General features: G+C 56.8%; 3 protein-coding genes across 3 annotated transcripts; 2 read left to right on the top strand and 1 right to left on the bottom strand.

The window, feature by feature from the left end:
• Window positions 1-5,360: 5,360 nt before the first annotated feature.
• On the bottom strand, window positions 5,361-9,832 carry GALT (galactose-1-phosphate uridylyltransferase). Its single transcript, XM_072360311.1, has 11 exons — window positions 9,738-9,832; window positions 8,786-8,955; window positions 8,632-8,707; window positions 8,503-8,551; window positions 8,290-8,419; window positions 8,098-8,154; window positions 7,714-7,836; window positions 7,505-7,637; window positions 7,248-7,331; window positions 7,020-7,174; window positions 5,361-6,933 (listed from the first exon to the last, which is right to left on the bottom strand). Exons 1-11 carry the CDS (start codon window positions 9,778-9,780, stop codon window positions 6,850-6,852), a joined length of 1,104 nt encoding a protein of 367 aa, XP_072216412.1. The 5' UTR covers window positions 9,781-9,832; the 3' UTR covers window positions 5,361-6,849.
• Window positions 9,833-9,914: 82 nt separating this feature from the next.
• On the top strand, window positions 9,915-12,224 carry SIGMAR1 (sigma non-opioid intracellular receptor 1). Its single transcript, XM_072360312.1, has 4 exons — window positions 9,915-10,107; window positions 10,545-10,745; window positions 10,871-10,963; window positions 11,236-12,224. The coding sequence occupies exons 1-4, from the start codon at window positions 9,960-9,962 to the stop codon at window positions 11,460-11,462; spliced, it is 669 nt and encodes a 222-aa protein (XP_072216413.1). The 5' UTR covers window positions 9,915-9,959; the 3' UTR covers window positions 11,463-12,224.
• A 2,833-nt stretch (window positions 12,225-15,057) lies between these two features.
• Window positions 15,058-27,248, top strand: ARID3C (AT-rich interaction domain 3C). The gene is made up of 8 exons (XM_072360220.1): window positions 15,058-15,096; window positions 15,493-15,825; window positions 22,426-22,504; window positions 25,236-25,419; window positions 25,513-25,757; window positions 25,884-26,141; window positions 26,292-26,381; window positions 27,106-27,248. Exons 1-8 carry the CDS (start codon window positions 15,058-15,060, stop codon window positions 27,246-27,248), a joined length of 1,371 nt encoding a protein of 456 aa, XP_072216321.1.

Raw genomic sequence — 27,248 nt, 5'->3', positions numbered from 1 at the left:
AGATCTTGGGGAGAATAGGGACCGTCAGTCTGGCTTGCTCTAATTTTTTCACAGAGATTATGAATTTGGTGGTGAGGGATGATAGCACAGCTGTGATGCACTTAGGCTCTTGTAAGCCTGTTGATCTGCCCTGCCTGACACTGGTTAACAAACCTGAGCAACACCAAGTCAGTGTGGCATGCCAGAAAGCAGTCAGTGAGAGAGTGCCCAAATGTCACAAAGGGAGCTCCTCTGAGGGAGCATTTATTCCTCCATCTTTCTTTCAACTCCCTTTTAGGTACTGGAATCTATAAAGTCTTCCATGACCCTTCTCCAGCCTGAAGAAGGTCAGCCCTTAGCCTATCTTCATAGCAGAAATGCTCCATCTCTCTGAGCATCCTTACAGTCTTCTCTGAATCAGCTTCAACAGGTCCACCTCATTCCTCTACTGGGGTCTCCAGAGCTTGGTGTAGTACTGCAAGTGGGCCCTCATGAGGGCAGAGCCGAGGGGGACAGTCAGAGTCCATGTCACCAGTGAAGACACTGAATAGTATCGGTCCCAGCACAGTTTCCTGAGGGACACCATTGATTACTGGTTCCCACCTGGACATTGAGCCACTGACTGTAACTTCTTGGATGTGGGTATCCAGCCAGTTTCAAATGAGATATTAGGAAATATTTCTTCTCCAAAAGAGTGGTGATGCAGTGGCACAGGCTGCCCGGGGATACGGTGTAGTCAGTGTCCCTGGAGGTGTCCAAGAACTGTGGACATGTGGCACTGAGGGATGTAGTTAGTGGCACAGTGGGGATGAGTTGGCAGTTGAACCAGACGATTTTAGTGGCCCTTTCTGACCTTAATGATTCTATGATTCCGCTATTCTAATAATTTGTCTCTCTAACAGTTCATCAAACAAATCCACATCCCCTGTTTAGTGGTCTGAATGTTGTGGGGAACCAGACCAAAGGCCTTGTTCAGGACCAGGCAGATTGAATCTGTTGCTCTTCCCTTGTCCCCCAGTGCCATCACTCCATCCTAGAAGGCCACCAGATTGGTCAGGCATGCTTTGCAATTGCTGAAGCCATGCTGGCAGCCTCTAATCACCTATCTGCCTTCCACATGCTTCCACATAAACTCCAGGAAGATCAGCTTCTTCAGACAGTCAGAAAAATGCCAAAATCAAGCTCCTGCCCCTGCCTACCTCCCTCCTCTCTGCATCAGGCCCCTCTGCTCCTACCTTTTGCCTCACTATGGCCAGGCACTTTGGACAGAAACGCTTTTTCATCCAAAAAATGCCACTTCAACAAAACACTTCCCAAGGAAAAAAATGAATTTCTCTTTTCAAAAATCCTGTGGGGAAAAAGAAAAAGACGTGCAATGGTTTAACTGTCCTGTTTCAACAGCTTTAAGTGAAAAAATAAATCTTTTCTTCTTCCCCCCACCCAGAAGTGCCAAATGACTTTTCATTTGGAAATGGAAGATCATTATCATCTTCAAAAAAAGAAAAAAAAATCAAATAGGAAAGGGTGACATCAAAAGAAAATCTCTGGAACACGTTAAAGTGAAACAATCAGCTGGGTCCGAAGCAGCAGGCAGAGCTGGGCTGTGCCCTGCCAGGTCTTGGCATGGTAATAATCCTTGCTTGGGGCAGGATGGGATTCCTGCATCCTGGTGAGCACCTCGGGGCAGCAGAGCCATGCTAACTTTGGGCAGCTCTTTCCCACTGGATTTTGCCCCCTGGTTGCCTTCAGTTGGGGTACATGCTGGCAACCCCCAACTGTCACCCTCAGCCCTCAGCTGTTACAGTTTAGGCTGCGTGGAGAGCGGGAATGCCAGCAATCCAGCATCCAGAAGGGGATCCAGGCCCCATTCAATATTGAAAGAAGAAGGGCTTTGAAAGGCATACGCTCATTTTCCCGTTTCGTCCTCTGCCAAGAAAACTGGGGGGATGCAGGAAGGGGTGAACGGGTGGGGGAACAGTGGAAAAAATGTCTTGGCTGGGACCTCCGTGCCTTTTATCTCGTGGGCAGCCTGCCGAGGCAGGGTCTTCCCCTGCTGAGCCCGCTGGCAGATCAAACAGGAGTGGAGAAGAGTTATAGCCCCCCCACAGACCCCTCCCGTGAGGAAGTGAGAAAAAGAGGAAGAAAGAACAAACAGCCCCATGACGCCCACAGTGCTGTCCCGGCTGGGAGCACCCATTCCAACCCCCCTCTGGAGCCACAAGTGGCCCCCACAGGGACTTTGGGGAGGTCTGGAGGTGGATGGAGAGGTAACCCATGTCCCCGTGGAGGGGAACAGCACTGCTGCATGGCCTACAACGAAGGGGAAGGTCTCAGCATCTCCCTAGGTCCTGCTGTGCCTGCTTCGCCATCATGTCAGACCGTTCTGAGCCAGCTTCAAGCAAACAGTGTAATTAAATGCCTTTATTCCAAGGACTCCCTCTGTGTGTTTGTGTATTTGTGGATTAGCAGCTAATACAGTAAGAGGCTTTATTGCAACTAAATTGATTTCTTCTTCTTCTTTTTTTTTTTTTTTTTTTTTTTTTCCCTCTCTTCCCTTCCCCTGTATTTTCACCTCCCTGCTCACCAGCCCATGGGGACCATTGCCTTCATCACCCAACAGCAGAGTAAGGACTGCAATGGGGCAGTGACCACAGCAAACCCCTGGGCGAGGAGAGCTGAGGGACTGATGCTGAGAGCTTCTGTTGGTGGGGGGACATAGCTGCAGGGTATGTTGGCACTGGCTGTGTCCATCACACCTGCAGTGCACAGGGTGGTTAACTCAAAGGCTGCAGCAGGTCTGGGAGGAATTCCTTGCCATGCAGGCTCAGAATATAGGAGCTGGCAGCACTCAGCATCACACAGGGATCACACCAGCCCACGGTGATGGGGAGATGGGGACATCTGACCACCAGGAACACCCAGAGGCTCCCAATAGCTTCTCATTGCAGTCAGTAAAAGTAAGGAGGTTAATAAATGCAGACATTATCAGGCAGCGATCTGTGTATCTCTCCAGGCTTCCCAGGACAGGGCACAAAGTGATGCTGCACCTTCTTAGTTTCTCCTTCCTTCCCTCCATCCCTCTCCCCTCTCCTTTCCCAGGCAGCAGGAGCGGAGGCCATAATTGAATGTGGCTGGGAGAAACGTGAAGCAAAAGGCTGTTAAAAAAGAGAAGAAACGAGGGTACCTGTGGGATTACATGAGCTAGAAAAATGCAAAGCCTGCTTCCAGCCGCCCATAAAATAGATGCCGCCTCCTCTGCCATTGGCAGGGTTTGGCTGCGCACAAAAAGGCTGGGAAGAGGATTTTTATGGAAGTTATTTATAGGCTGGACGAGCAGCCATGTGCGTGCCCCATATTTCTGCCCCACACCATGTGCTGGGCATGGCAGCAGCAGACCTGGGTGGGACAGCCCCTGTCACCCTGCACTGCTGTATCACCAGCTCTGATGGATGTCCCCAAGGAGTCCTTCTTCTCCACATCAACAAAGTAAGTTAAAAAATGTCACCAAACTCCATGCAAAGCTACAAGTTGGCACTTCAACAAGCACATTTCATTAACTAAAGGGTGGAGGGGAGAAAAGGGAGAAAAAGGAGAGAGGAGGGAAAGGAAAAAAAAAAAAAAAAAGGAAAAAAAGGAAAAGATTACCTTGCTGAATTAATCAGGCTTCACTGTAATGTTCAGGCTTGGATTTTATTTCCTGTAATAAGCCCATTAATACGGGTGTCTATAGCGGGGGGCTTTTAGCAGCAGGCACCATTAGTGTAACGAGGAAGGGCTAATAGAGTTTTATTGGAATTTTTACTCCGACATCACAGCCTTTTAAAACAGCTGTCTCAATAGGCATTATTATTCTGATTAACATTTAGACAGCACAAATCATAGTGATGCCCTTGGTGTCCTGCAGGTTTTATCATAATCACTGCAAGTCCCCGATGCGACGGCTGATCCAGGCTGGGGGGTGGGGGGGGGGTCGGATGTTGGCAGGGGTGAGGGCTTCGTTTCTGTTCTCCTGTGCCAGCGTTTCTAAGGAGCTGAGATAGGTCCTGCCATTACTGACATGCAGCAGAAGCAGCTGGAATCTGCCCGTTGCTTTTTGAGCATCCCTCATCCTCGGGGGAACTTGAAAATGGGGTGGAAAGGGTTAAAAAGCAGCAAGGGGTTATTTACGAGCTCTTTGTGGTGGAGCAGTATGTCCTCAGCACCTGGAAATTCGGGGTGATGGGGGAACTCCCTGCTTACTGCCTACACAGTTGCTGCAGGGTGATGCAGCTCAATCACCGCCTGTTTCAGGTGCGTAACAAATAAGATCACATGGGGCTGCATTCCCAGAGCCCAGACAGAGCCCAGACACCCAGCATTTCTCTGGGCTGCCCAGGATAAGCTGGGTGTTGTGCCAAGAGCAGTTCTGGAGGGACTGGGGGTTTGGATTTTCATTCTCCTGGCATACAGGGCTGCCCTTAACAGGGAACTGATTGCTGCAGGGCACAGGGGTGTTCAGCATCTGCTTAAATATCTGTAATTACTTCTCACGTTAAGTGCCTGATGGTGTCTTTCAAATAGAAACAGAGGGGTTTGGGCCGCTCCCTTTCCCCAAGAGCTACAGGGCCTTCATCTCTCCCCTCCTCCTCCCCCCTTCCTCCCCCTTCTCTATTTCCCCTCCATCAATTCAATCACAGGCAACTGGAGGCGAGGGGAAACTCGACAATAAAGGCAAAAACAACAGTAAAACTGGAATGAAATGACAGCCATAAACCCTGTACCGGCAGGGACAGTAAAAGTGCAGTTTGGCAGGAGCCAGCAGGCCTGCACTAATACTTTTTCCTTTTTTTTTTTTTTCCTGATTAAAATGCTCTGGTCACAGATTAACTTCTTTCATGCAGTATTTATTGTCTCACCTGTGCTGGGAAGGAGGGAGGAGCTCTGGGGGCAACAGGGTTTGGGCTTCAGAGCTGGCACCAAAGAGGCCCCAAACACTGTGGCAATGTCACACTGAGCCTGCAGACAGTGGGGCTGGGGGCTGCAGGCTGTGCAGAGCTGGGAAGACACAGCAACAATCCTGCACTCAGCTCCAGCTCATCTCCCAAAATCACACCCTCCTTGCGATGCAAGCATAGCTGCATCTCTCCTGGCTGTGTTTTCCCATCCCTTCACACCTCACTTAAAGGTACCAGGACCCTAACAAGCCAATCCCTTCCTCCTACAAATCCATATGATGTCCCCCCTTTAATCTTTCACCTTTTTGGGGGGGAAAGAAAAAGAATACATTCAATAGAATGAAGCCTTCACAGTGCCTCACCATTGTTTCAGCAGTACCTGTGCTCCTCAGCACACACCTCCTCCCCAGCTTTCATCCTAAATCACAACACAACAAACAGGCTGTTCATTAGGTTCTGTTTAATTAAGCAATACAGATCCTGCCCTGATATTTACAATCCCACTTGCTCTGATTTATTAGAGAAGGAGTCTTGTTTTTAAAGACGGTGACTGTAAAGTTTAATACCGCTTGACTTACTGCAAGTTTCATTTACGGCCCCGGGCTGACGCACGGCAGCCCGGGCTGAGAGCTGGTGGGCTATTAAATCAGAGCTAACTGCGCGTGCAGGGGGATGACGAGCCTCGTTACAACCAGTTCAGCGACTAATTACCCCAATCTGGATTCCCACATTTAAGCCAATTCGTCGCTGCTTTTCCAGGGCCCTGGGGAAGAGCCGGGCAGGGTCTGATTGCCGTGAGTGTGCACTTGTTGCAAGGAAGAAGGTGAAAGGGGGGCTGCAACAGTGGTGGTCATCACCTCAACATGCTGCCATCCAACACCTCCTCCCAAAAATTCCAGGACCTGCTGGGTATGGGGAACATAAGTGGAATAATGTTAGGGATGTCTCATGGACTCTGCAATGGGGACATCAGGGGCAGGATGGGGACACCGGAGGAGACAGGGACAGAGGAGTGGGGATGAGGAGACTGGAGGTGATGGGAGACATCAGGAGAAGGTATGGGAATACCACAGGGAGGACGGAGACAGCACCCAGCCTTCCACGGGCTGGGATGTGGGAACACTGCATAGACAGGGACACATGGCACTTCCTAAAAGGCGTTGTCTTGAGGTAGCATATCAGTCCTGGAGAGGAGAATCTACCTGCTTGCAAGAGATTTCTGGCCCCCAGGGGACCACTCTCAGACTTCAAAACGCTCTAGGCCTCATTAGGGAGTTATTAGAATGGCTCTTTGGTGACAATTAAAATAGAATTGCATGAGGATGTGGTGGCAGATGGTGCTCCATACACCAGGCATCCCCACAGGACAAACCCCCAGACCAGCTGTGGGGCATCACAGAGGGGATGGGACTGCAGAGCATAGAGCTGCCTGATGCAACCCCCAGCCCACACGCTGCATCCCAAGTACCCAGGCAGACAGGATGAGGGCTATATCCCCAGACGATCAGAAGGAAGAGTAGTGAGTGTGCCAGCCTCCAGCCCTGCCTAGGAGATGGATGCACCTGGGGCAGCCTCCTGCTCCTCAGCCTGCAAGGCAGCTCAGCAGGCCCAGAGCTCCCCCCAGGGAGGACAAGGAGGCAATGCAGAGACAGCAGTGAGCAGCTCATCCCCTGCACCCCCCAGGTTATCTCCCTTCCCAGCAGCTGGGCTTCCTTCTAACAGGCCAGAAGCCAGCAGGGTACAGCCAGAGGCAATTTGCTTGTGGGTTTATTGGGCACCGCTCCCCATTCTACCAGTAAGACCAGACTGGGAGGAAGATAAGCCTTTTGGCATGGTGACTGAGCAGGGACTGGGCAGGATGAGGGCTGGGGAAGCCACAGTCCATGAGGGAGCTCAGAAGAAGCTGACAGGTCTCGGCCAAGCCCTCCACTTCGCCTCAGGCCCGGGCAGCATCACACACCGTCTCCTGAGGCCTCAGCTTGTAGTGCACCTCCGGGAGGGCTCTCAGCCTCTCTGCAGCCTGCAGGGACCAGAAACGAGGCTGCAGCAGCTCAGCAAGCAGCCAAGCCACTCCCTGAGCTCCCCCTGAAAGGCCCAGCTCCTCACCTGCTCAGGGGTGAGGTCCCGCTGTGCCTGTGCCAGCATCTCGTAGCCCACCATGAACTTGCGGACGGTGGCAGAGCGGAGCAGCGGCGGGTAGTAATGGGCATGGAGCTGCCAGTGCCCACAGTCCTCCCGCAGGTGGGGGCCTGTAGGGGCTCCTGAGCAGGGTATGGGGTCAGGTGTGCAATAGGAGAGATGAGGACAGAGCAGCAGAGGAGAGGGAACGCTCACCATGCCAGCCCATAGAGTAGGGGAAGGAGACTTGGAAGAGGTTGTCATACTTGATCAGCAGACGCTGCATGATGGAGGCCAGGCCTGCGGAGTTGGGGGGCAGTAAGTGCACCCAGAGCCAGCCAGGACCCCAGTGACACCAGGCACTGGTGACAAGCCTGAGGGACAGCATCCCGAGAGCACGGAGCACCACATCCTTCACTGCCACAAAACCCCATAGAGATCCCCCCCAGTAATTAGCCCAGGGCATCACTCACTGTCCCTCTCTCTGTCACACAGGTCCTGCAGGCGGAGGACATGGCGGCGGGGCAGGAGCAGGGTCTGGAAAGGCCAGGTGGCCCAGTAGGGTACAACCACCAGCCAGTCTTCGTTCTCCACCACCAGCCGCTCCTGTGGGACACAGCACTCAGGGGATGGGGACAGGGGCGTTCTCCACTTAGGGACAGGGTGACAGCCATGTCCTCACCTTACGCTGAGCCTCCTGCTCGGCATACTCCAGCAGCATGGGCACACCATGCCGGCTGTGGTGCTGCCGCTGCGTCCGCTCCTCCAAGCGTGCCTCGTTGGGGAGGAAGCTGCTGGCCCACACCTGGCAAGGACACAGGACTGTCCCCAACGAGCCGGCCCCATCACGTCCCCCAAGCACTCCAGGCTCACGCCGCAGCACCTAAACCCAACCCTACACCCGCCCAACCACGGTTCCGTGCTGCCACCTGGTGGGCAGTCCGGCATGTAGCAACCACAAGGGACGATCCCCAGCAGAGGGGGGACCAGAAGGGCACTGACCCCGCTGCACTCCCATCTCCCAGGGGGCTTTGTCCTAGAGTCGCCCCTGGGGTCACAGCCTCACCTGGCAGTGCGGGTGCGGGTTGGAGCAGCCCATCATCGCCCCTTTGTTCTCGAAGATCTGTGGAGGAAGCAGTGTAGAGAGACATGACAGCACCCCTGTCCCTGCTGTGGGACTAAACGCTGTCCCCAGCGCATGGTGAAAGCAGCACAGGAGAGCAGAACCCTGGGGACACGTCCCCTGCCCACAACAGACCTGCACCCAGGGGTAGGAGGCCCCCAGCTCTGCCTCCAGCTCTGCCCATGCATCAATCACTGCCCGGATCTCCAGCAGCGACATGAGAGGCAGCGTCAGGTCGGAGTGTGGGTGGAAGCACATCACCTTGCTGGGGAAAAAGCCCTCCGTGGGTGAGAGCCCAAAAGTCAGGAGTGCAAAGAGCTGCCTGTTCCCAGAGCTGGGAGTACTCACCACACACCCCGGGCAGCTGCTGCTTGGAATAGGGGGTGGTCACTGTCATCTGCAGGGGACAGAGAGTAGAGATGGGATTTGGGCAGCATCTTTGCCCCTGTAGCCCCCCAGAACCCCTGCAGCAGTTACCAGGCTCAGGGGCATCAGGCTGCAACGCGGGGAAGTCATTGGGGAAGACAAAAGTGCCCTCGTAGTGCGGATTCACCTGTAAGGGTGAGAAATGGAGTCTGGGGGTGGGGATGAGGCTCAGAGGGGGAAAGAGGATCAGGGTGCCCTGTGGTACCTCGCCGTTGGCCCGCGTGGCCCCAGGGCAGAGAGGGTTCTTGGGGTCCCAGCGGGGCACGTCCTCGGGGGGGGGCTTCTCCAGCTGTCCCTGCCAGGGCCGCTTCACGCGGTGCGCAGACACCAGCACCCACTCATCCCGCAGCGGGTTGTAGCGGCAGTGCTGGTGCTCTGTGGGATGGCAGCGGGGTCACTGGGGGGGCGTGAGTGGGGGTCACTGCTGAGCGACATGACTGGGTGGACAAGGAGTGGGCTGGGGATGTGAGTGGGTAGGGAGATGACTGGGGGGGACACAAGCAGGGGACGTTACTGGGGGGACACAGGAGGGGGAACTGAATGGGAAAGCGTGAGTGGAGGGGAAATGAGCATGGGGCAACAGTAAGGAGACTCGGATGGGGGGGGACATGAAAGGGGAACATAAGTGACAGGACTCGACTGGGAGCACGCGAGTGGGGGTGGGGACATTTGCTGGGACACGAGTTGGACAACATGACTGGGAGGACATGAGTGGAGCCACAGGTGGGCCATGGGCACGAGTGTGTGAGATGAGCGGGGAACATGAGTGGGGTCAGTGCTGGGAGACAAGGGTAGGGTGATGACAAGCGGGGGACACGAGCAAGGGGAAACGTTTGGTGACACGAGTGGGGCACGACTGATGGGGATGTAAGTGGAGGAACATGAGACAGATGGGGAGAGACTACTACGGGGACACGAGTGGGAGAACTCGATGCGGGGATCGTGAGCGTGGGGACGCGAGCTGGGAAGAGACGAGCGCGAGGACGCGAGCGGGGTGAGGAACAACTAACGAGGCACACGGGTGGCGGGACTCAATGGGGCTGGGGACACGCGTGGTGGGACACAAACGGGCGACAGAAGCGGGGGACGCGGGTGGGATGACACGAGCTGGGCGGGCACCGCCCCTCCTCCCCGCCCGCTCCCCGGCCCCGCCGTACCGCTGGCACGGAAGCCGCCTCCTCCTCCCCCCGCCGCCTCCATGACTCCGCCGCCGCCCGGAAGCCCCGTCCCCGCCGGGCGGTCCCGGCTCCGTCCCGCCCCTTCGCGCCGGCGCAGCGCTGCGGCCGGGAGCGGCGTGGCCTCGACGGGGCGGTCCCGGGTTGTCCCCGCGGGCGGGGCGGAGCGGCGCGGCGCGGGGCGGAGAGGAGCGGAGCGGCGGCATGGGGGTGGCGGGGTCCTGGGTGCTGCGGGTCGGGTTGGGGCTGGGAGCGCTGGCCTTGCTTCTGCAGGGACTGCGGGGCTGGCTGGCCTGCAAGCGGTACGAGTTCCAGCCCGCCGAGATCGCCGAGCTCGCCCGGCACCACGCGGGTATGTGGGGGTGGGGGGAGACGGAAGCGGAACCGAGAAGGGGAAAAGGGTCAGTAAGGGAGCAGCGGTGCGGGAATGGGGGCGGGAGGTTTTGGTGCTGGGGGGCGGTGGGACGGGACGGGCATCGGCTCCCGTGGGGAGTCCCGCAGGGTCGGAGCAGGGGGCTGCACGCTGCTGAGACGGGGCCGCTGTCTCCTCGGGGTCCCGCCGCAGCTGGTGCCGGGGTGGGCCCTGGGGCTCTTTGTCCCATACATCCTTCTCCACCAGTTGAGGAGGCAGTGGGGCTGGGACTGGGAAAGGAGTTTTCTCCTCCAGGTAGAGTCGCTGAAGGCCATGCCAGGACCCCGTGGCTAAGGATGCAATGTAGGGGGGCTGTTAGGGCTTGTTTCGTGCCTGGGATTCCGTGCCTGGGATTCAGGCTGACCCCGGTACTGCAGGGCTGGATCACGAGCTGGCTTTCTCCAAGATCATCGTGGAGCTGAGGAAGAAGCACCCGGGGCACATCCTGCCTGATGAGGACCTGCAGTGGGTGTTTGTGAACGCGGGCGGCTGGATGGGCTCCATGTGCCTGCTGCATGCCTCCCTCACTGAGTACGTGCTGCTCTTTGGGACAGCCATCGACACCGGGGGACACTCAGGTATGTGGGGCAGGGGGTGTCGCTGTGCTCTTTTAGCCTCTCTCCTTCTGGGACTGTCCAGCCCAGGGACTGGCAGCCCTCTCACCCCTACAGGGACATGATGAGTGGTGCTTTGCCCTTTGCAGGTCGTTACTGGGCAGAAATCTACGACACCATCATCTCAGGCACTTTCCGACAGTGGAAAGAGGGAACCACCAGAAGCGAGATCTATTATCCTGGTAAGCATGACATGAGGGCTGCATCCCCATCCTGCAGTATGGCCGCTCTGCACTGTCACGCTGCCTCTTCCTTCCAGCTGGCAGCAGCTTAGAGAGGGGGACGAGGATCTCCATGTCCCCTGCACCATAATGGTGTTAATAATAGAGGGGTGGCTGCTGGCCACAGGGAATGGATGGGGAGGGGCTGAGCGCTGCATCTCCCAGCCCCATACATCTCCGCCTTGGGCATGATGTGGAACAGCTACTGGGAGTGATGCCATTTGTGTTGGCAGGGGACACCATCATGCACCAGACGGGAGAGGCCACGTCAGTGCAGTGGAGTGCGGGTACCTGGATGGTGGAGTACGGCCGCGGCTTTGTCCCCTCCATGCTTGCCTTCGCGCTGGCAGACACCTTCTTCAGCACTCAGGACTTCATCACCCTCTTCTACACCCTGCGCGCCTACACCAAGGGCCTCCTCCTGGAAGCCAATGCCTTCTTCAGCACTTTGGGCTGCTGAGCCCGGCTGGACAGTGTGCCCCAACAGCCTTCCTCCCTCTCCCTTCTCCTCCCTCTCTTCTCTGGGCTGCAGATCCCAAAACCTGGGGGTGAGGATGTTGGTGCATCCAGCACCAGGCAGCCCCTGGGAGGTTCCCTGTGTGCCATCCAGGCTAGCAGTCAGCCACAGCTATGGTCAGCACAGAGCACAGTGTCCAGCTGGCAGCTCCCACCATGGCTCCCAGGTGCTGGCAGCACACAGTGTCCCCAAGCACCGGGGGAGGATGACCAGGCAGTATGGGGATGATCAGCCTCTGTGCTGAAGGTCTGTCCTGGCACCTATCCTCGCTGTGTCACCTGCCCCTTGAGTGGAAGAGATCCCTTCCTTGTGCCTCCCCCTTGTTTTCTCCCCAGGGGGGGACAGCCACCATCTGTCGCCTTAACCAAGCGTGGCCTCCAGGCTGTGCACATACTGAGTGTCTGTGGGTGCCCAAAACTCTGAATCAGCTCAGGATGGGACTTTGCCCCTCAAAACACTTCCCCTGGCTGAGAGCCAGCAGGGTCCCCGGCCAAGTGGGGATGTGCACTCTGCTCGTGGCCCCATGCCCATGTGGGCTCAGCAGAGGGCTTCCAGCTCTGTCCTGTTCCCAAAATAATCTGTGTCCCCAGGCCACCAGCCCACAGTACATCTCTCCTTATCCCTCCAACTGGCAGCCCTGTGCATGGGCTACATTGTCTTTTGTCACCCAAAAGAGATGGCAGTAATAAACATCGTCATCCCACCTGCTTGGGTGTCTGGTGTGTGCAGAGCCCCCAGCATGGGGTATGGGGCTGGGGCTGGAGTGGGGGTCCTTGGGACAGCCATGGGGGCACAATGGTGCAGGATAGGCAGGAGTGTGGGGAGAGCAGTGTGTCTGCACATGGGTGTGAGAAGGGCATGGGAGGTGATCCTGGGGTGTTTGGGTTGTGCACATGTGTGCAGGGATGCAAGCAAGGCTCTATGCATATTCATTAGCAGTGCATAGGTGTGTGTGATTAAAAGTGTGCAGGTGGGTAGAGGACAGGTGTGTGCACGTGTATGCATATGCAGGGCGATCGTGCACCTGTATGGACTGAAAAGTGTGCACAGCATATTGTGCATGTGTGTGGATGTGTGTAGGCAGAAAAGCTGCGTGCGTTTGTGCACCTCCAGGCACGTGTCCCATTCAAGTGCACAGGTGTGTGTACATGCACACATGTGCACATGCCTGTGTTTATGTGTGTGCTCTGCAGGCCTGTCGAGGAACATGAGTGATCCTGCTCTGGCCCGCGCAGGAAGGCGCTAACTCAGCAGCTCGTATCAATACCACTCCACTTACAGCGAAGGCCACGTAATGAAAATCCGATGGGCACGCTGGTGGGAGTAAATAAGTATGCCATTAAAATGAGAAAATCAAAGCTCTGGACAGGTCTTTTCTCTTGCCCATTGATTTCTTTTATTACGGAAATATTGCTGCTAAATAACATTAGTGTGAACAATCTCAGCAGTGTTTTCTGTAGCGCCTGTGTCAATAACACTGTGGTGAACAGGGGTCCCTGTGGGGATGCTCCAGGGGTGCCCTTATCACCCCTAGGTGTGTTAGCAGAGGAAGTGAGGGGTTTTGCTGAGTGCTTCTGGGAGGAGTTGTCTTTAACCACCGTATGATTCATATGGGGAAGCTGAGGCACAGAGCAGGGCACACACTCCCCTGCTGATACCGACTCGAGCACAGCTCCTGTCCTGGAGCTGGGGCTTGTGGTCAGAGCCCTTCGGCTGCCTGCAACTAGGCACCAAGCAGCCTGGACACATGGGAGAGCTGCAGCTTTTGGCACACAGAAGCCAGGTGAGGATCCCAGGGCACCTCAGAGGTGGCCAGAGAGACTGCAATGTGGGTCCACCTGCAGCTTCTCAGAGCCATCACAGGACAAATGCACTTCGCTGCCCAACACGCACCTTCCCGCTGCAGCCTGCTCTATCTTGCTGTCCCTCCACACGCAGCGGGTATCGATCAGCCCACAGGATCTATCTCCCAATTCCTCCTGCAGTATTTCTCTGCTCAGGGTATCTCTCAATCTAACTCTGCTGTCTGCTGTGCCCGTCTATACCTACAGTATCTACCTGCGCCGCCTCCACCGCAGCTATCGATACACATTTGTCTGGTGGATTTCTCTTTTCTCTCCAGCGCTGCCAGATCCCAGAACTGCACAATGCAGAGTGGGTTGAGGGAACACAGCCCTTGCAGGTCCAAACAGGTACAGTCCCCATAAAGTGATGGGGGACATCTCAGCCTGGTGCACAAGTGGATGGGCACAGCCCAGCAGAGGAGGTGCCAGCACCTTCGGGTACCCCAAACCGTGGGGCTGTCCATAATCTGGTGTCAGAAGTGTTGGGAAAGGATGGGCCAAGGCGAGCTACAGCTGTCCAGCCCTGAAACGGGATGGCCGACAGCTGCTTTATCTCCTGTGCAAAGATAAACAGCGTCCGGGGGCCCTGCGGGGTCGGAGTGCTGCATTGCCGCACGAGCACCGTGCAGCACGGCGGTGAGCGGCCGCTGCTCCCCGCACAGGGAGGCAGTGCAAGGACAGGAGCTGCGGGATGCTGCGGGTCTTGGCCGCGGCCCACGGGCAGGGCTCGGCGACTGCCACTGGCTTCAGCCTCCCCTTTGTACCGGCCAGAGACAGGGAGCACCCCGACTAGCCCCCGTCCCCCCCCGCCCCTTACACACACGTGCACACACCTACCTGTGCACACAGAGCACATGCCCACCCCACCCGACACGGACTGCTGCAGATAAGCACACAAACCGCACACACCCAGCCCCAGCACGTCCAGGTAAACACATCATTGTCCCCAGCGGTGTGAAAACGTGCACACACACAAAGCACACACGTTCAGCTCCTCCGACAATGTTGCGTGTGAGCAACTCTGCACGATGTATGCATGAGGTCTGCCCCCGTGGGGTGCACGCACTGCTTAAACACCGCGTGCACACACACACACACCATCTGCACAGACTGCCCTGCAAACACACACACACTCACACACACAAGGTGATCACCATCCTTGTTGTGCACAAATGCATGGATCTCCAGCAAAGCAACATGCAGATACGTGCAGGCAGAAACCTTTTGCACACACACACACGGGTAGGCAGGGCATGCTCTTACGGATGAGCACAGACCCCCGTGCACACACACGCACTCACACACACACACAGAGCCGCTCCTGCAGCCCCGGGCTCCGTGCTCTCCGCGGGCCGGTCCCGGGGCTCCCCTGGGTCTGCGCAGGGCCGGCCCTCCCCGGCTGCCTCCCTTGACGTGCGCTAGCAAATGGGAGAGGGGAGGGGTGTTGCTGCCTGCCTGCCACTTGTTGCAAGGAAGGAAAAAAAAAAAAAAAAAAAAAAAAAGGAAGAAAGAGAGAAAGAAAGAAAAGAGGGAAAAAAAAAAAAAAAAAATCCCACCCACCCTCATCTGCTGCGGAATAAAAGAAATATCGGCGGGCGCGGCGCCATGTGAGCGGCGGGCCGGGGCCGGGCGGAGCAGCGGCCGTGCCCCCGGGACGGCGGGGCGAGCCCCGGGCGGCGCTCGGAGCCGGCGGTATGGTGGAGAACCCCAGCCTGGCGGGCAGAGCCGCCCCGGTGAGGGCCGCGCCGCGACGGGACGGGCCGGAGGGGCTCCGTGGCCGCGGGGAAACGGGGTGGGGACGCCCCGATGGAAGCGAACGGGGCACTCCGGTAGGACCGCGGGGGTGGTACCAGGAGTGGGGGGTTCCCCGGTGGAGCGGGATCTGTTTGGGATTGAAAGGCGTGGACGGGGGTCCCCGCAGGGATGTGCCCCGAGGGGTACTGAGACGCGGGGATGAGTTGCCCCCCCCCCCCCACCCCTTTCCGTTCCCCCCCCCAACCCCGAAAGCGGGTGCGGGCAACTTCGGGGCAGGGCCCCCGGTCGGGTGGGGGCAAAGAGAGTGGGGGTGCTTCTTCCTCCTCCCCCTCCTTCTCCGGTGGCGGTGCTGAGGCCGTGCCCTGTGCCCGCAGCCGGCCGCCCCACCGCGGGGGCCCGGGGCGGCAGGGGGGCTGCGCCTGGCGGCGGTGATGGAAAGCCTGCAGCGGCAGCAGGCGGCCCGCCTGGCCCGCGGCCCCGACGGCGCACCCCGACGGCCGCCGCTCGAAGCCGCTCCTGGTCCCGGTCCCGCTCCGTCGCCCGCCGCCCCCCGCCGCCGCCCGACCCCTGGCCCACGCCCGCTGCCCGCCGCAGCGGGGGAGGAGGAAGAGGAAGATGAAGAGGAGGAGGAGGAGGAGGAAGGGGATCCCTGCGACCCGCCGCCGCCCCCACACCACGAGTGGACCTACGAGGAGCAGTTCAAGCAGGTAAGAAGCATCTGCCACGCCGGCACCAGCCCCAGTCCCACCAGCAGTTCCCTCACTGCCCTTTAACTCTGATCCCAGCTTTCCCCAAATAGATGTCGCTTATACTCTCTTCTCCCCATCCCCACAGACCATCTCCAGCCACCCCACTGCCCCCCAGCCCCATCCCAACTGTACCCCAAGAAGACATTTCCCATATCTCCCATTGTACCCAAATATCACCTTCGTGCCACCCTAAATGCGACCCTCCCTGAGTCCCCCTCCTCTGCCCCCAAACTGCATGCCAGACAGGTACAGCTAGTGCACCCTAGCACTCCTGTCCGAAATCACCATCCCTCCCAAGATGGGCACCCCCATTCCACAGCTGCCATACCTGGACCTTGTCTCTTCCCAACAAGTATCCTTTTGGGCTCCCCATTTCCCACCAGCCTATACATTGTTGCATTCCAAATGGACTCCTCATGCCCCCCTGTCCCCTACCACCAAGACCCATCCTAGCCAACCCTGGTGTGCTTCACCTCCCCAGTGTCCCCTGTGCCTCTTTCCCAACTCCTTGCATTCTTCTCCAGCTCCACTGTGCTTGGATAGCCCCAGGCTCTTCTACCCCGTGGGGTTGGGAGGGTGTCCTGGGGGACAGCGGAGTGCCCAGAATCTGGCACATCCCTGTGTCCACCTGTGACAGTTTCTGCAGGGATCTGGGGAGGTCATAGGGCCTGTGGGCTCTGGGGTGAAGAGTGGATCTCTGTGTTCAATATCGTGCCCGCTTGCATAGATTCCCTCCTGCTGGGTTGTGCTACTCTCACTTTGCACGAGGCTGCTGCAGGGATGCAAGTGTGGTTTGCACAGCTCTGTCTCAGCTTTGCACATCCTGTGAACTCACTGGGGCTGTGGTGATGGTTGTGGCAGGGGTGGTGCATAAAGGGGCAGAGCAGGCTGGGATGTCCCTGTGCTAAGTTGTGTGGCTTTTTATGGTGGGGCTGCTTAGGGCTCAACTAGACGATCCTTATGTCCTGTGCTTGGGGACTTAGGGAGATGGAAATGGCTGCAGGGACCAGACTTTCTGTTCAGGTATTGCACAGCGCAATATGGTTCTGGTCCCCGGTACACGCACTGGGCCACCTCCAGGGTGGGTGCGCTGCATAGGTCGAATAGCTCGGCGGGGAAGTGTTACGTTACAGCCCGCTGCGCTGAAAAAGGCTGACTGTCCGGTTCCCGGGGTCAGGCGGGAGGTGGGACGCGGCTCCTCCCTCGCTCCCGGCCCCGGGGAGGCTTTGCAGAGAGAAAGCATCCCAGGCATTTCTCTCTTCCTTCGGCCCCGCGCCCTGCCCCTCGTTAGTGCGGCTGCAAATCGCGGTGTAAATACGGGGGGACAGATCACAGAGGACATCGGGGCGGGGTAATAACTGTAGCTCGCCGGCTTGCCGGCTTCCTCCCCTCTTTCTCCTCAGCCCCAAGAAGACGAGTCGCTGCCGTTCCTGGGTTTTCCAGCTGGTAGCTTGTCTTTACCCATCCAGCCCTGGGGACAGAAGAGCGTCCCTTACCTCCAGTGCCTCCGGGTGCACAGGGACAAAGGGACCCTATTGCCAGAGGATGGCTCAGATAGGATGAGGTGGAAAGAGGGGAAAGGAGCTTTGTGGTTTGGGGTAGGGCGCGGTGCCCCGGAGGGCTGCGGGATAGCTGGCCTTCCTCTGTCATTGTCCGGAAAGGGACGTGTCCCCGAGGCTGTATCTGACCTGGAGAACAGGTTCCCGGCTCGGGGCCGGGAGGAAGGAGCTGCGGAGGGAATTTGTGAGGATTAATGGGAGAAACGAGCGATTCGCTCGGGAAACCCATGCAAGGGAAATGGTTTGGGGCACCCGCGGTTTGTGGGCGCAGAGGGACCTTTGCTCTTCGAGCTGCTGTGATACCGGCGGGTCGGGAAACCCCTTGCCCTGCCCCTTGCATCAGCCCCGCAGTCGTTCGTGTCCGCTCGGTAACGAAGCACGGACCAAGGTCCCAGAGGTCTCCCCGCTGTCTGGGACGGTTGCCGAGACCTCTGCAAGGAAGTTCTGGCCCTGACGCATCCCTCCTCCCGGTGCATCTCCACCCAGGTGCAGAGGAGCCCCGCAGGGCTCTGGGTCTAAATTAGAGACTCTGGTTACACCGCGGCATGAGGGCGCGGAGTCTGTCCCTCGCCGCGGCTGCCAGAGGTTTCCCAACCACAAACGTGGGGACGGGACCACCTGCGGCGAAGGGGCTGAGAAGTGAGCGGGGCTGAGTGCCGGGACTCAATTCCTGTCCCATCCCATGGAGTCCAGTACCTCGGGGTGACGCAACCTCGTCCCCCGTGCGGTCTGGGGGTGCCGGGAGCGCCCTTGGCCACCTCAGCCACAGCTCCCAGACTGCAGCTCCCTGGGGCTCGGCGTCGGGGCTCCGAGGAGAAGGTGTAAAAACTAATCAAGGGTGCGAGAAGAAAGGTGCCGGCACTGCGGGCAGCGCGGGAGCTGGGGACGAGTGTTCGGGGAGGTGGAGATAGTCATGTGCCCGAGCTCGGGGAAAGGAGAAGAGGCTGAAATAGGGCTGGCAGGACCCTGTGCGTTCCCCTGGCTCTGTGCACAGCAGTCAGATGAGAGTGACGGGTTTGTGAGGTGGACCCCCTAGTGGGCTTTAACCTGCAATAATCCATTAATTAGGTTGATGGTGGAAGCACGGCTGCTTCAGTGGGGAAGCATACAACCCCGGAGAGGTGGGTTCTGGTCCTATGGGGGTGTGCAGCTGTGCAGGGGTGTGGGAGCAGGTACAGGTGTGTGTGGGGTGAGTGCACATTTGGGACTGCAATGCAGTGGGGGTGTGAATTTACACAAGGAGAATGTGTATAAGGGGTGTGTGAGTGTGCACAGGGTGTGTGTGCACAGAGAGAGTGTGTGTGAGGGTATGTGAGCAGGAGGGAGCTGTGCAAACATGCAGTGTGTGCATGGGGGGTGAATGTGCATGCATGGAAGCACCGAGGGACACATGGCTGTGCTCACTGATGTTCATGGGAGCATGGGGCACTACCAGGGTCACTCTGCCTTGCAGTGTCACTAGAGTCTCATAATTGTAGGGGCTGGAAAGAACTTCTTGAGATCATTTAGTTCAACTCCCTGTTAAAACAGGTTCCCTACAGCAGATACAGCAGTGTCCCCTGTACAGAGTCCCCAGGACTGGGATATGGTGATGATGCCACAGTGGCATCATGCATCACATTTCCTCCACATGCACAGCTCTACCACCAATAGTGAGCCATTCTGATGCTCTGTGCCTCAGTTTCCCCTCCTGCTAAATGGTCTGGGGATGTGGTTGGGGACCCTATGAACCCCGGTCTCCCCAGGGCAGGGGGCTGCCATCCCAAGGCCAGTGCCATGAGCAAACATCCCTCACCTTGCTCCGAGCTGGGTTAATGTTTGCAGCAGGCAGCTCCCCCAGAACCAACAGCGGTGGCGGGGAGGGGGTTTTAATGGCCTGCCGGATCTGCTGCGCTATCAGCGCTGATTAAACCTGTTGCTCTGTAAAGCCCCGTTAAATATTAAGCACAGTGAATGGTTTGGGGGGGGGCACTTGGAGCAGGCTGGGGAGATCCAGAGTGGGGGCTGTCTGGTTGTGGTAATGGAACAGTGATGAAAGTGGGGACACTGCGGTCAGTGTGGGCCTGGTGGGGGCTGTGGGATTGGGGCACAGCCCCTCAGCAGCTGGCAGTGCTTTCAGATGCAGCCAATATCCAGGCAGTGCCGTCCCATAACCATTAACTTATTAACGGCGCGGGGCCAGGCGCCTGCAAGGTCAGGGGTGGATGGTGCCCGGCGGGGAGTGAGTGAGCTGCTCCCAGCGGTGGGATGGGATTGGTGGGGTTCCCATCATGGGGTCCCAAAGCTCCTGGGTCCCTGCCTTGTAACCCGTGAGTAAACTGAGGCACTGGTGTTTCCCTCGCCCCATTGGCATGATGGATACCAGGTATGTGGTTCCTGGCTGTGCAGTGGGACCGCAGTACAGTGATGCTCCAAAGGGTTGTGTAGTTCCCAAAGGACACCAAGGTCCCCGAATGACCACCGGCAGCGTGCCAGGGTGGAGGGTGGGTGTAGGAAGAGCATCTCCTGTGCTCCCTGTGTGAGCAGTGGACAGATGGAGAAATTAGCAGGGAGGCTAATCAATGCGGTGCATATTAAGTGGCTGAGGGCTGGGGGGGGATGCGAAGCAGGGGGGAAGCCGAGCAGGGTTTGGGATCGATGCAGCCCATATTAAGTGGATTAAATCCTGGTGGCAGATCTGAGCCCTGGCTGCCCATGGGAGGTAGCAGCTGAGCAGGGGTCCCACTGTGAATGCTTCCCTTGGCAGCACTGTGGGGGTGGAGGGGCTCTGCCACCTCCCTGCTTCCATCTTCTGCAGGATGTGTTGGACCATGGGGTCTGCTCTGTCCCTACACCCCCAGATCAGGGAGAGACAACTTTGGGGGGAGCAAGTGTGCTAACAATGTTATTTAATTGTGGTGAGGTAGCAGGGGAGGCGTGAGGTCTATTCACATCCCTTTAATAAGCCATGTTCGACCTGCTGCCCTTTAACCTGAAGCAGCCCCGTTATCCTCATTCCTCAAGGAGTGAGGATGTCACCATGGCAATGGGGTGCTGGCAGGGAGCAGGGTGCCCACAAAAGCACCTGCAGTGTTTTCAGGACAGGGACACCCCAAGAGTTGTGCTTTGTTGGTGTTGGGGGTTGTGGGTGTTTTTCTGGGGGCGGAGAGGGGTCAGAACCTCACAGATGGGGTCCTGAGGTCAGTAGAGCAGAGCAGAGCTGCGCACCAGAGGGATATCGATCCCCAGGCTTGACAGTTTAATACTTGTGTTTATAGAGGAATATAGTTACATCGATGGCGTTAAATGAGTTACTAATTATATCAATACAAACACGATTAAAAGGGTCCTTGCTCATAGGTCACTGCAAGCAGGAGCTGCTGCTCGTGTTGCACAATTGCCCCCTGAGCAAGGCTGCTGCTGGAGGTGTGTGTGAGGTGTCCCAACTCGGGGGTCCATGTACCCATCTGGGGGTGTACATCCCCATGAGGAATGTGTGTGCTTACTTGGGGTTCGTACCATGCAGGGCTGTGCATGCATCTGCAGAGTTGTGCCTGCTGAGAGGGAGTAATTGCACCCATATAGGGTTTTGCATGGATGTACAGGGTTGTGCGTGCCTCTTTGGGGTTGCATATGCCCATGTAAGTGTTGTATATGCCCATGTGGAGGCTTGTACTTGTGATGTTTTCGTGTACATATACAGGGCTCTGCATACCCGTGTGGGCTGCATGTGCTCTGATGCAGGGTTGTGCACACCTGTGCAAGGTTATTTGTGCTTCTGTGGGGCCGTGATCTGCCACTCCAGTGCTTGTCCCCTTAGAGGCAGGAGACCACAGTGCTCAGCCCCTCTCCAGCTGAGCATCTCCAAACTATGTGGGATGCCCACTGTATCCCCTTTTCCTTGCTCCACCTAAAGCCAACCTTTGCTCCTGGCCTGATGAAACATGTCTTTGCTCAATAGATAGAATGTGAGGGGTTAATAAATGGTGGAGGGCAGATTCTGATGATGGGAGGTAGCACCTGCCTGGGAGCTTCAGGAGGAGAGATGGATATGGCAGCATGGGTCCAGCCAGAACCCCCTGCTGGCTGACCCCTGGGAAGGATGTGTCCCTGGACTGGCAGCAGTGGTTGGCGTGGGGGATTAGTCCTGGTTTCCCATGCTGGAGGGGATGGAAGAGGTGGGCTGGTGGCCAGGCAGGAAAACGAGAGTTCCTGGGGCTCTGTGGCTGTCAGAGCAGACCCTTGTTCCATGTCCTCACATCCACACATCTCTGCATCCCCATGTCCTCATGTCCCTGCATCCCCTTCTCACATCCCCATCTCTTCACAACGCCACATTCGTGTCCCCATGTCCTTGCATCCATGCATGCCTGTGTCCTTGTGCCCCCCATCCCCGTGTCCGCAGATCTCTGCATTCCTCCTGCCATCACCTCCACACAGCCTCGCTCCTTTTATCTGCCTTTGAGTTATGTGTTGTGTGGAGGTGGGGGGGATCTCTTTCTATTGGTTTTTAACAGCCTTTCCTTACACAATTGTTTTTTAAACGACTCTATTTTGTGCCTGACTTTGTTTTCCAGCTTGCATTTCTTTGTATATGTTTTGGAAATCCATTCTGGACTGCTGAGTTTTGTTTCTTTTCAATGGCTTTAAATTCTTACCAGGCTCACTGGGAGGAATTGGTGTCTATAGCGCCTTCGATTGGTGCTAATTTTTCCTTCATGTGCTCTGACTTTTACTGCTGGGCCATCGATCTGGCGGGCTCCAATTTGTCATGGTCACCGAAGCGCTGTGCTGGAATCAAGTGAGCTGCACAGCATGGGTGCATCCTGACCTGCTACACTCTGGGGTGGGGAAACTGAGGCACGGAGGGAGCAAAGTGGTGGTGTTGATGCTGGGGAGCCCACGGCAGCCCTGGGCACAGAGAACTGCAGGGAGTGGGTGATGCCATCAGTGTCTCCATCCTTCGTGCTGACACCTGCCTGGTGCTAGCATCACTGACCCCTCTCATCCCTGTCCTCAGCTCTATGAACTGGATGAGGATCCGAAGCGCAAGGAGTTCCTAGATGACCTCTTCAGCTTCATGCAGAAGAGAGGTAAAGGTGGGTGGTGTGGGTGGGTGCTCTGACTAAGGGGGGCTCATGGTCAGAGGCACTGGTGCACTAAGCGGCTGCAGGTCTCTGCAAGCCCCTGAGGCTCAATGAGCACAGACAGACTCACCTGTGTCACTGTCACATGAACTCATCTCTGCTTGCACACCCTGTATGCACCTTTAAATATGCACACCACATCCTATACTCTCACACTTACACATGCGCACACCCACAGGTTTGCCCCCTTATCCAAAGAGGACAACCCATCTTGGGATGCTGTCAGCTTGAGGGGCTTCTCTGGGACTCCCAGATTTGGACTGGTGGTGAAGCCCATTGCTGATGCCCAACAACAGTCAGCAGAGATGTGCAGCAGTGGTGCCAGTCAGTAGTGCCCTTGGGCTGTATCTATTAGAAAAAGCCATTAATTGTGTCCATTAGTGATGGCTGACAGAGATGCCCGCTGAAGATCCCTTCTAGCAGTGCCCACTGGCGATGTCCAGTACAGATGCCCAATAATGATGCCTGTTAGAAGTGTCCACTGGTGATGCCCAGCAGAGATGCCCACTAGCAGTGCCTGTTAGCAGTGCCCATTAGTGATCCTCGTTAACATTTGTGGGTCATCATGGCCATATACGAGCATTGCCCCAGGGCTGTGGGAGCAGCACTGGGTGCCCAGGGGTTAAAGCCCTGCAGCCCACCCAGACCATCGGAAATCTTTGCTATCGGCAGAGGGACGAGCCAGCTCCTGGGGACTCGATAAATGCTTTAACCTTCGCCCTCACCATCCAGGCCCGCAACAATTAAAAGTTGCCGAACACGGGCGTGCGGCTAGCTGTATTAATTAGAGCCTTTTGCCAGTGTGTGGATTAATGAACATGCCGCTCAATAGCCAGTAAACCCCAGGCAGAGGTTAATGCCGAGCTAATTAACGGGGGAAGGCTGCATGGCGGGGGGGGGGGAGGGCAGGAAGGGCTTTGATGCTGGGCAGAGAGGGGCAGTCAGACCCAGATCTGCCTTAGGGATCATCAGGCAGAGTGGGTGCTCACCCGTGGGCCAGCAGCACCCAACTCTTGGTGGTGCTGAGTCCCCACAAATTCTTTTCAGGGATGTGGGGCTGGAAGCAGAGGGAGATTTAGGTGCTGCCCCATGGGCACTGCATGACCCCAGCTGTGGAGCAGGTGGGAGGGAGATGGGGAAGCAGTGGCTCCCCTCTGCCCCTCCACCCCCCAGCATCCCTCAGCCACAAGATTCATGGGCTGCTCGGCAGCTTCATTATCTCTCTTTCCAGAGCTAATTAACTCCCTTGCTATTGGGGCCTGGGCTAATTAAGTGAGCGCCTGGTGGTGCAAGGAGGAGGAGGGAGGGAGTCGGATGCTCCCCTGTTCCACTCCTTTCCCTTACCCAGGATAGGGGGCAGCTCAGGGTGACCCTGGGGTGCTGGGTGTATTGTGGTTCATGGGGTGACTACTCACATCCCATGGGCACCCAGGAATGTACAGACAGGAGGGACATCCCCACAGTGGCAGCGGGTTGGGAAGGGACAGCGAGCCCCAGGAGGCAGCTGCACATCCCTTGCATTTGCCCCCTCCCAGAGCAAGGGCCCTGCTGATAACAGAGCACCATTAATCAATTGAAGAACTAATTGCAGCAGCACAATGGCCCTACCACCTCCCTAGGCTTTTGTGCCATGCACCCCAACCAGAACCAGGGTCATCACTCTGCAGGGACACAGACAGGTCCCTTTGTCAGTGGGATGGGCACTGGCCGTCAGCACTGCACATCCCCAAGATTAATGGCATCTGCTTTCATTAGCCAGGGAGGGGGGGAGAGAAGAAGGCTGGAGGACATTGATTGGATCCTGAGACCCCACAAATATAATCATAGCTTTTGGGGTGATGGGGAGCCCCCAGATCAGGTAATGTGGTTGTGCTGGGCAGCGCTGATGGAGGACCACAGGTACATATTGGGTCAATCTTTACCTTTTTCCCAGGAGTAAAAACTACCCCTTCCCGACCTGGAAAACAACACAAAGGGAAAAAAAAAAAAAAAAAAAAAAAAAAAAAAAAAAAAAAAAAAGTTAAATGAACTCAGTAAAGGAATAAAAAGAGCTCATTTTTCAGGCTTATGCGAAGAAGCCAAGCCAATATCGGGGCCATAAATTAGGGATGCTGGAGGATGGCGGTGAATGACGGCTTCGTTTGAGGGGCGAAGCGCAGCCGTGACAGCCTCCCCAGCAGAATGGATGGCTTTCCAATACTGCCCACAGCCTGCCAGGGAATAAATATGGGATGGGATGGGACAGAATGGGACAGGACAGGATACTCATCCCTCTGTTGCCTCAAGTCACTGCCATGGTGCCTGCCTCTGGGCACCATGGAGCTGGGAGAGATGGTTATAGCAAGACATTATGGCTTTGGGGGACCATGCTGATCTGTGCTGGGCTTGCAGAGTCCTGGTGAACAGTGTCCCCCTATGGGGAGCAGTGACCCCTGGGACACATGCTCAGTGTGACACGTGCCCAGTGGTACATATGCTCAGTGTTAAGATGCCTCTTAGGATGCCCTGAGAAATTTGCAGATGCTCCACAGGGAGCTGCAGGAGTTTCATAGGGAGATGATTGTGAGGGGCTCTGGAGGAGCTGTGGTGCTGAGAGCAGGTACCCATGGGGGCCATGTCCCCAAGGGGATGGATGTAGGCTCATCTTGGCTTCTTTGCTCTTTCCCTCTGTGCTCACTGGAAGGGACACCTGTGAACCGCATCCCCATCATGGCCAAGCAAGTGCTGGACCTCTACACGCTGTATCGGCTGGTGACAGACAAGGGTGGCCTGGTGGAGGTCATCAACAAGAAGATCTGGCGTGAGATCACCAAGGGTCTCAACCTACCTACCTCCATCACCAGTGCTGCCTTCACTCTCCGCACACAGTGAGAGCATGGGGTACCCCATAGGGGAAGGAGGGCTCCATCCCTGCCTGGCACTGCTCAGCAGAAAGTTGATGCCAGTTCTATTCCCCACAGATACATGAAGTATCTGTACCCCTATGAATGTGAGAAGCGGGCTCTCAGCTCACCTGGAGAGCTTCAGGCTGCCATTGACAGCAACCGGCGGGAGGGGCGAAGGCAGACATTTGGCACCGCACTCTTCAACTACTCTCCCACTGGCACCCCAACCCTGCTGGGCTCTCCCAAAATACCCTTGCCAGGTCTCAGCATCTCCGCCCATAGCTGCAGCCAGATTAGCCAAGTGCACAGTGTGAAGAAAGGTGGGTGAGGAGTACATCTCCACTTCTGGGGATGCTCTCCATCTCAGTGCCCGCCCAACCCTGTGGTGTAGATGCTGCGATGGGGTAGAGCAGGGGAGTCCAGCTGACCTCTCACTGTTGTTGCAGAGGATGGCACAATGCCTGGGCGCATCACCATCCCAGTGGGGCTGTCCAGCCACCACCTCACAGCAGCCCAAGTGGCTGCAGCCTCACAGGCAGCAGTGCTGGAGCAGTTGCGGGACAAGCTGGAGACTGGTGAGCCCCCAGAGAAGAAGGTGGCCCTGACGGTGGAGGAGCAGCAGCGACTGATGCAGCATGCCCTGCAGCACAACCTCCTGGCTGTAGCCTCCCAGTTCCCCATGAACATCAAAGTCTCCAACCGAGGTAGCACTGCAGCTCCCAGTATGGTCACCCCATCCCCTGGCATACCAGGGATGCTGGGGCAGAGTGAGGATGCACAGACGGAACGGAGCCCTTCTGCTCCATACAGCTTCTGTTTCGCTTCATTCTTATATTGGTATTTCCTTTCCCCAGATGACAGACAGGAGACCGCATTGAACCTGTCCACCAACGGCATTAGCAGTATCAACATGTCAATAGAAATAAATGGAGTTGTCTACACAGGTAAATAGAAGGGCCGCTTGGCCTGTGTAATTGCGGCCAGGAAATCCAATAACTTATAGCCACTGCCTGGCCAGCAAGTCCTTCCTTCAATCTGATGTCTTTACTATAAAATCCATTGTAACGAAGTGGCAGGGGCAGGAGAGAGGGAGCAGACAGAGAAGGGGGGTGGTGAGGCTGGCAGCTGTCACCCTGCAGAGGCTGGCAGTGAATGCCCAAAGAGGGGGATGGACAGATGGATGGACAGAGTTAGTCTGAGTGGTGCTAAAAGGCTTGTGGTCATCCTCACCACGGGATTTGGGATTTAGGGCTTGGAGTCACCTTTGGAAAGGTGCGCAGAGGACAGTGATGGGGTGGTGAAGAGGATGCAGGCGCCCCAGAGGGGATGCTCAAGCACCTGTCTCACTGACAGCACACTATGGGGCACAGGAGCCCTCCCTGCATGGTGACGCAGCTCTCATGCTAGCTAAGCAGGTCACTCTGCCCAAGCCTGCCCTGCTGAGACTCCCCAATTAAGACAGATAAGTTTTCCTTAATCACGTAAATACTTAACGAACCACAAAGGTCAGGGCTTATGAGTGTGCACGGCCACCAACCAAATGATCCTGACCACCTTGGTAGCTGTGTAAGGGAACATGAGGACAGGGGTGTCACTAAGAGTGATGTGGGGCTGCTGCCCCCTGAGGTGCTGTTCTCTGCCCGTAACCCCTTTTCTCTTACTCTCCAGGTGTCCTGTTTGCTCGCCGTCCTGCAGGACCCTTGGCACCTGGTGGAGGGGGCACCCAAAGTGGGCCAAACCCTGCGGCCACCCCAAACCCACTGCCACCAGCCCCCTCACAAAGCCACACTCCCGCTGGCACTGCACCTTAG

The sequence above is a fragment of the Excalfactoria chinensis genome, chromosome Z (assembly GCF_039878825.1).
Source record: "Excalfactoria chinensis isolate bCotChi1 chromosome Z, bCotChi1.hap2, whole genome shotgun sequence".
NCBI classification, from domain to species: domain Eukaryota; kingdom Metazoa; phylum Chordata; class Aves; order Galliformes; family Phasianidae; genus Excalfactoria; species Excalfactoria chinensis.
The sequence above is the reverse complement of the archived record's forward strand: the minus strand, read 5'-3'. Positions and strand labels throughout refer to the sequence as shown.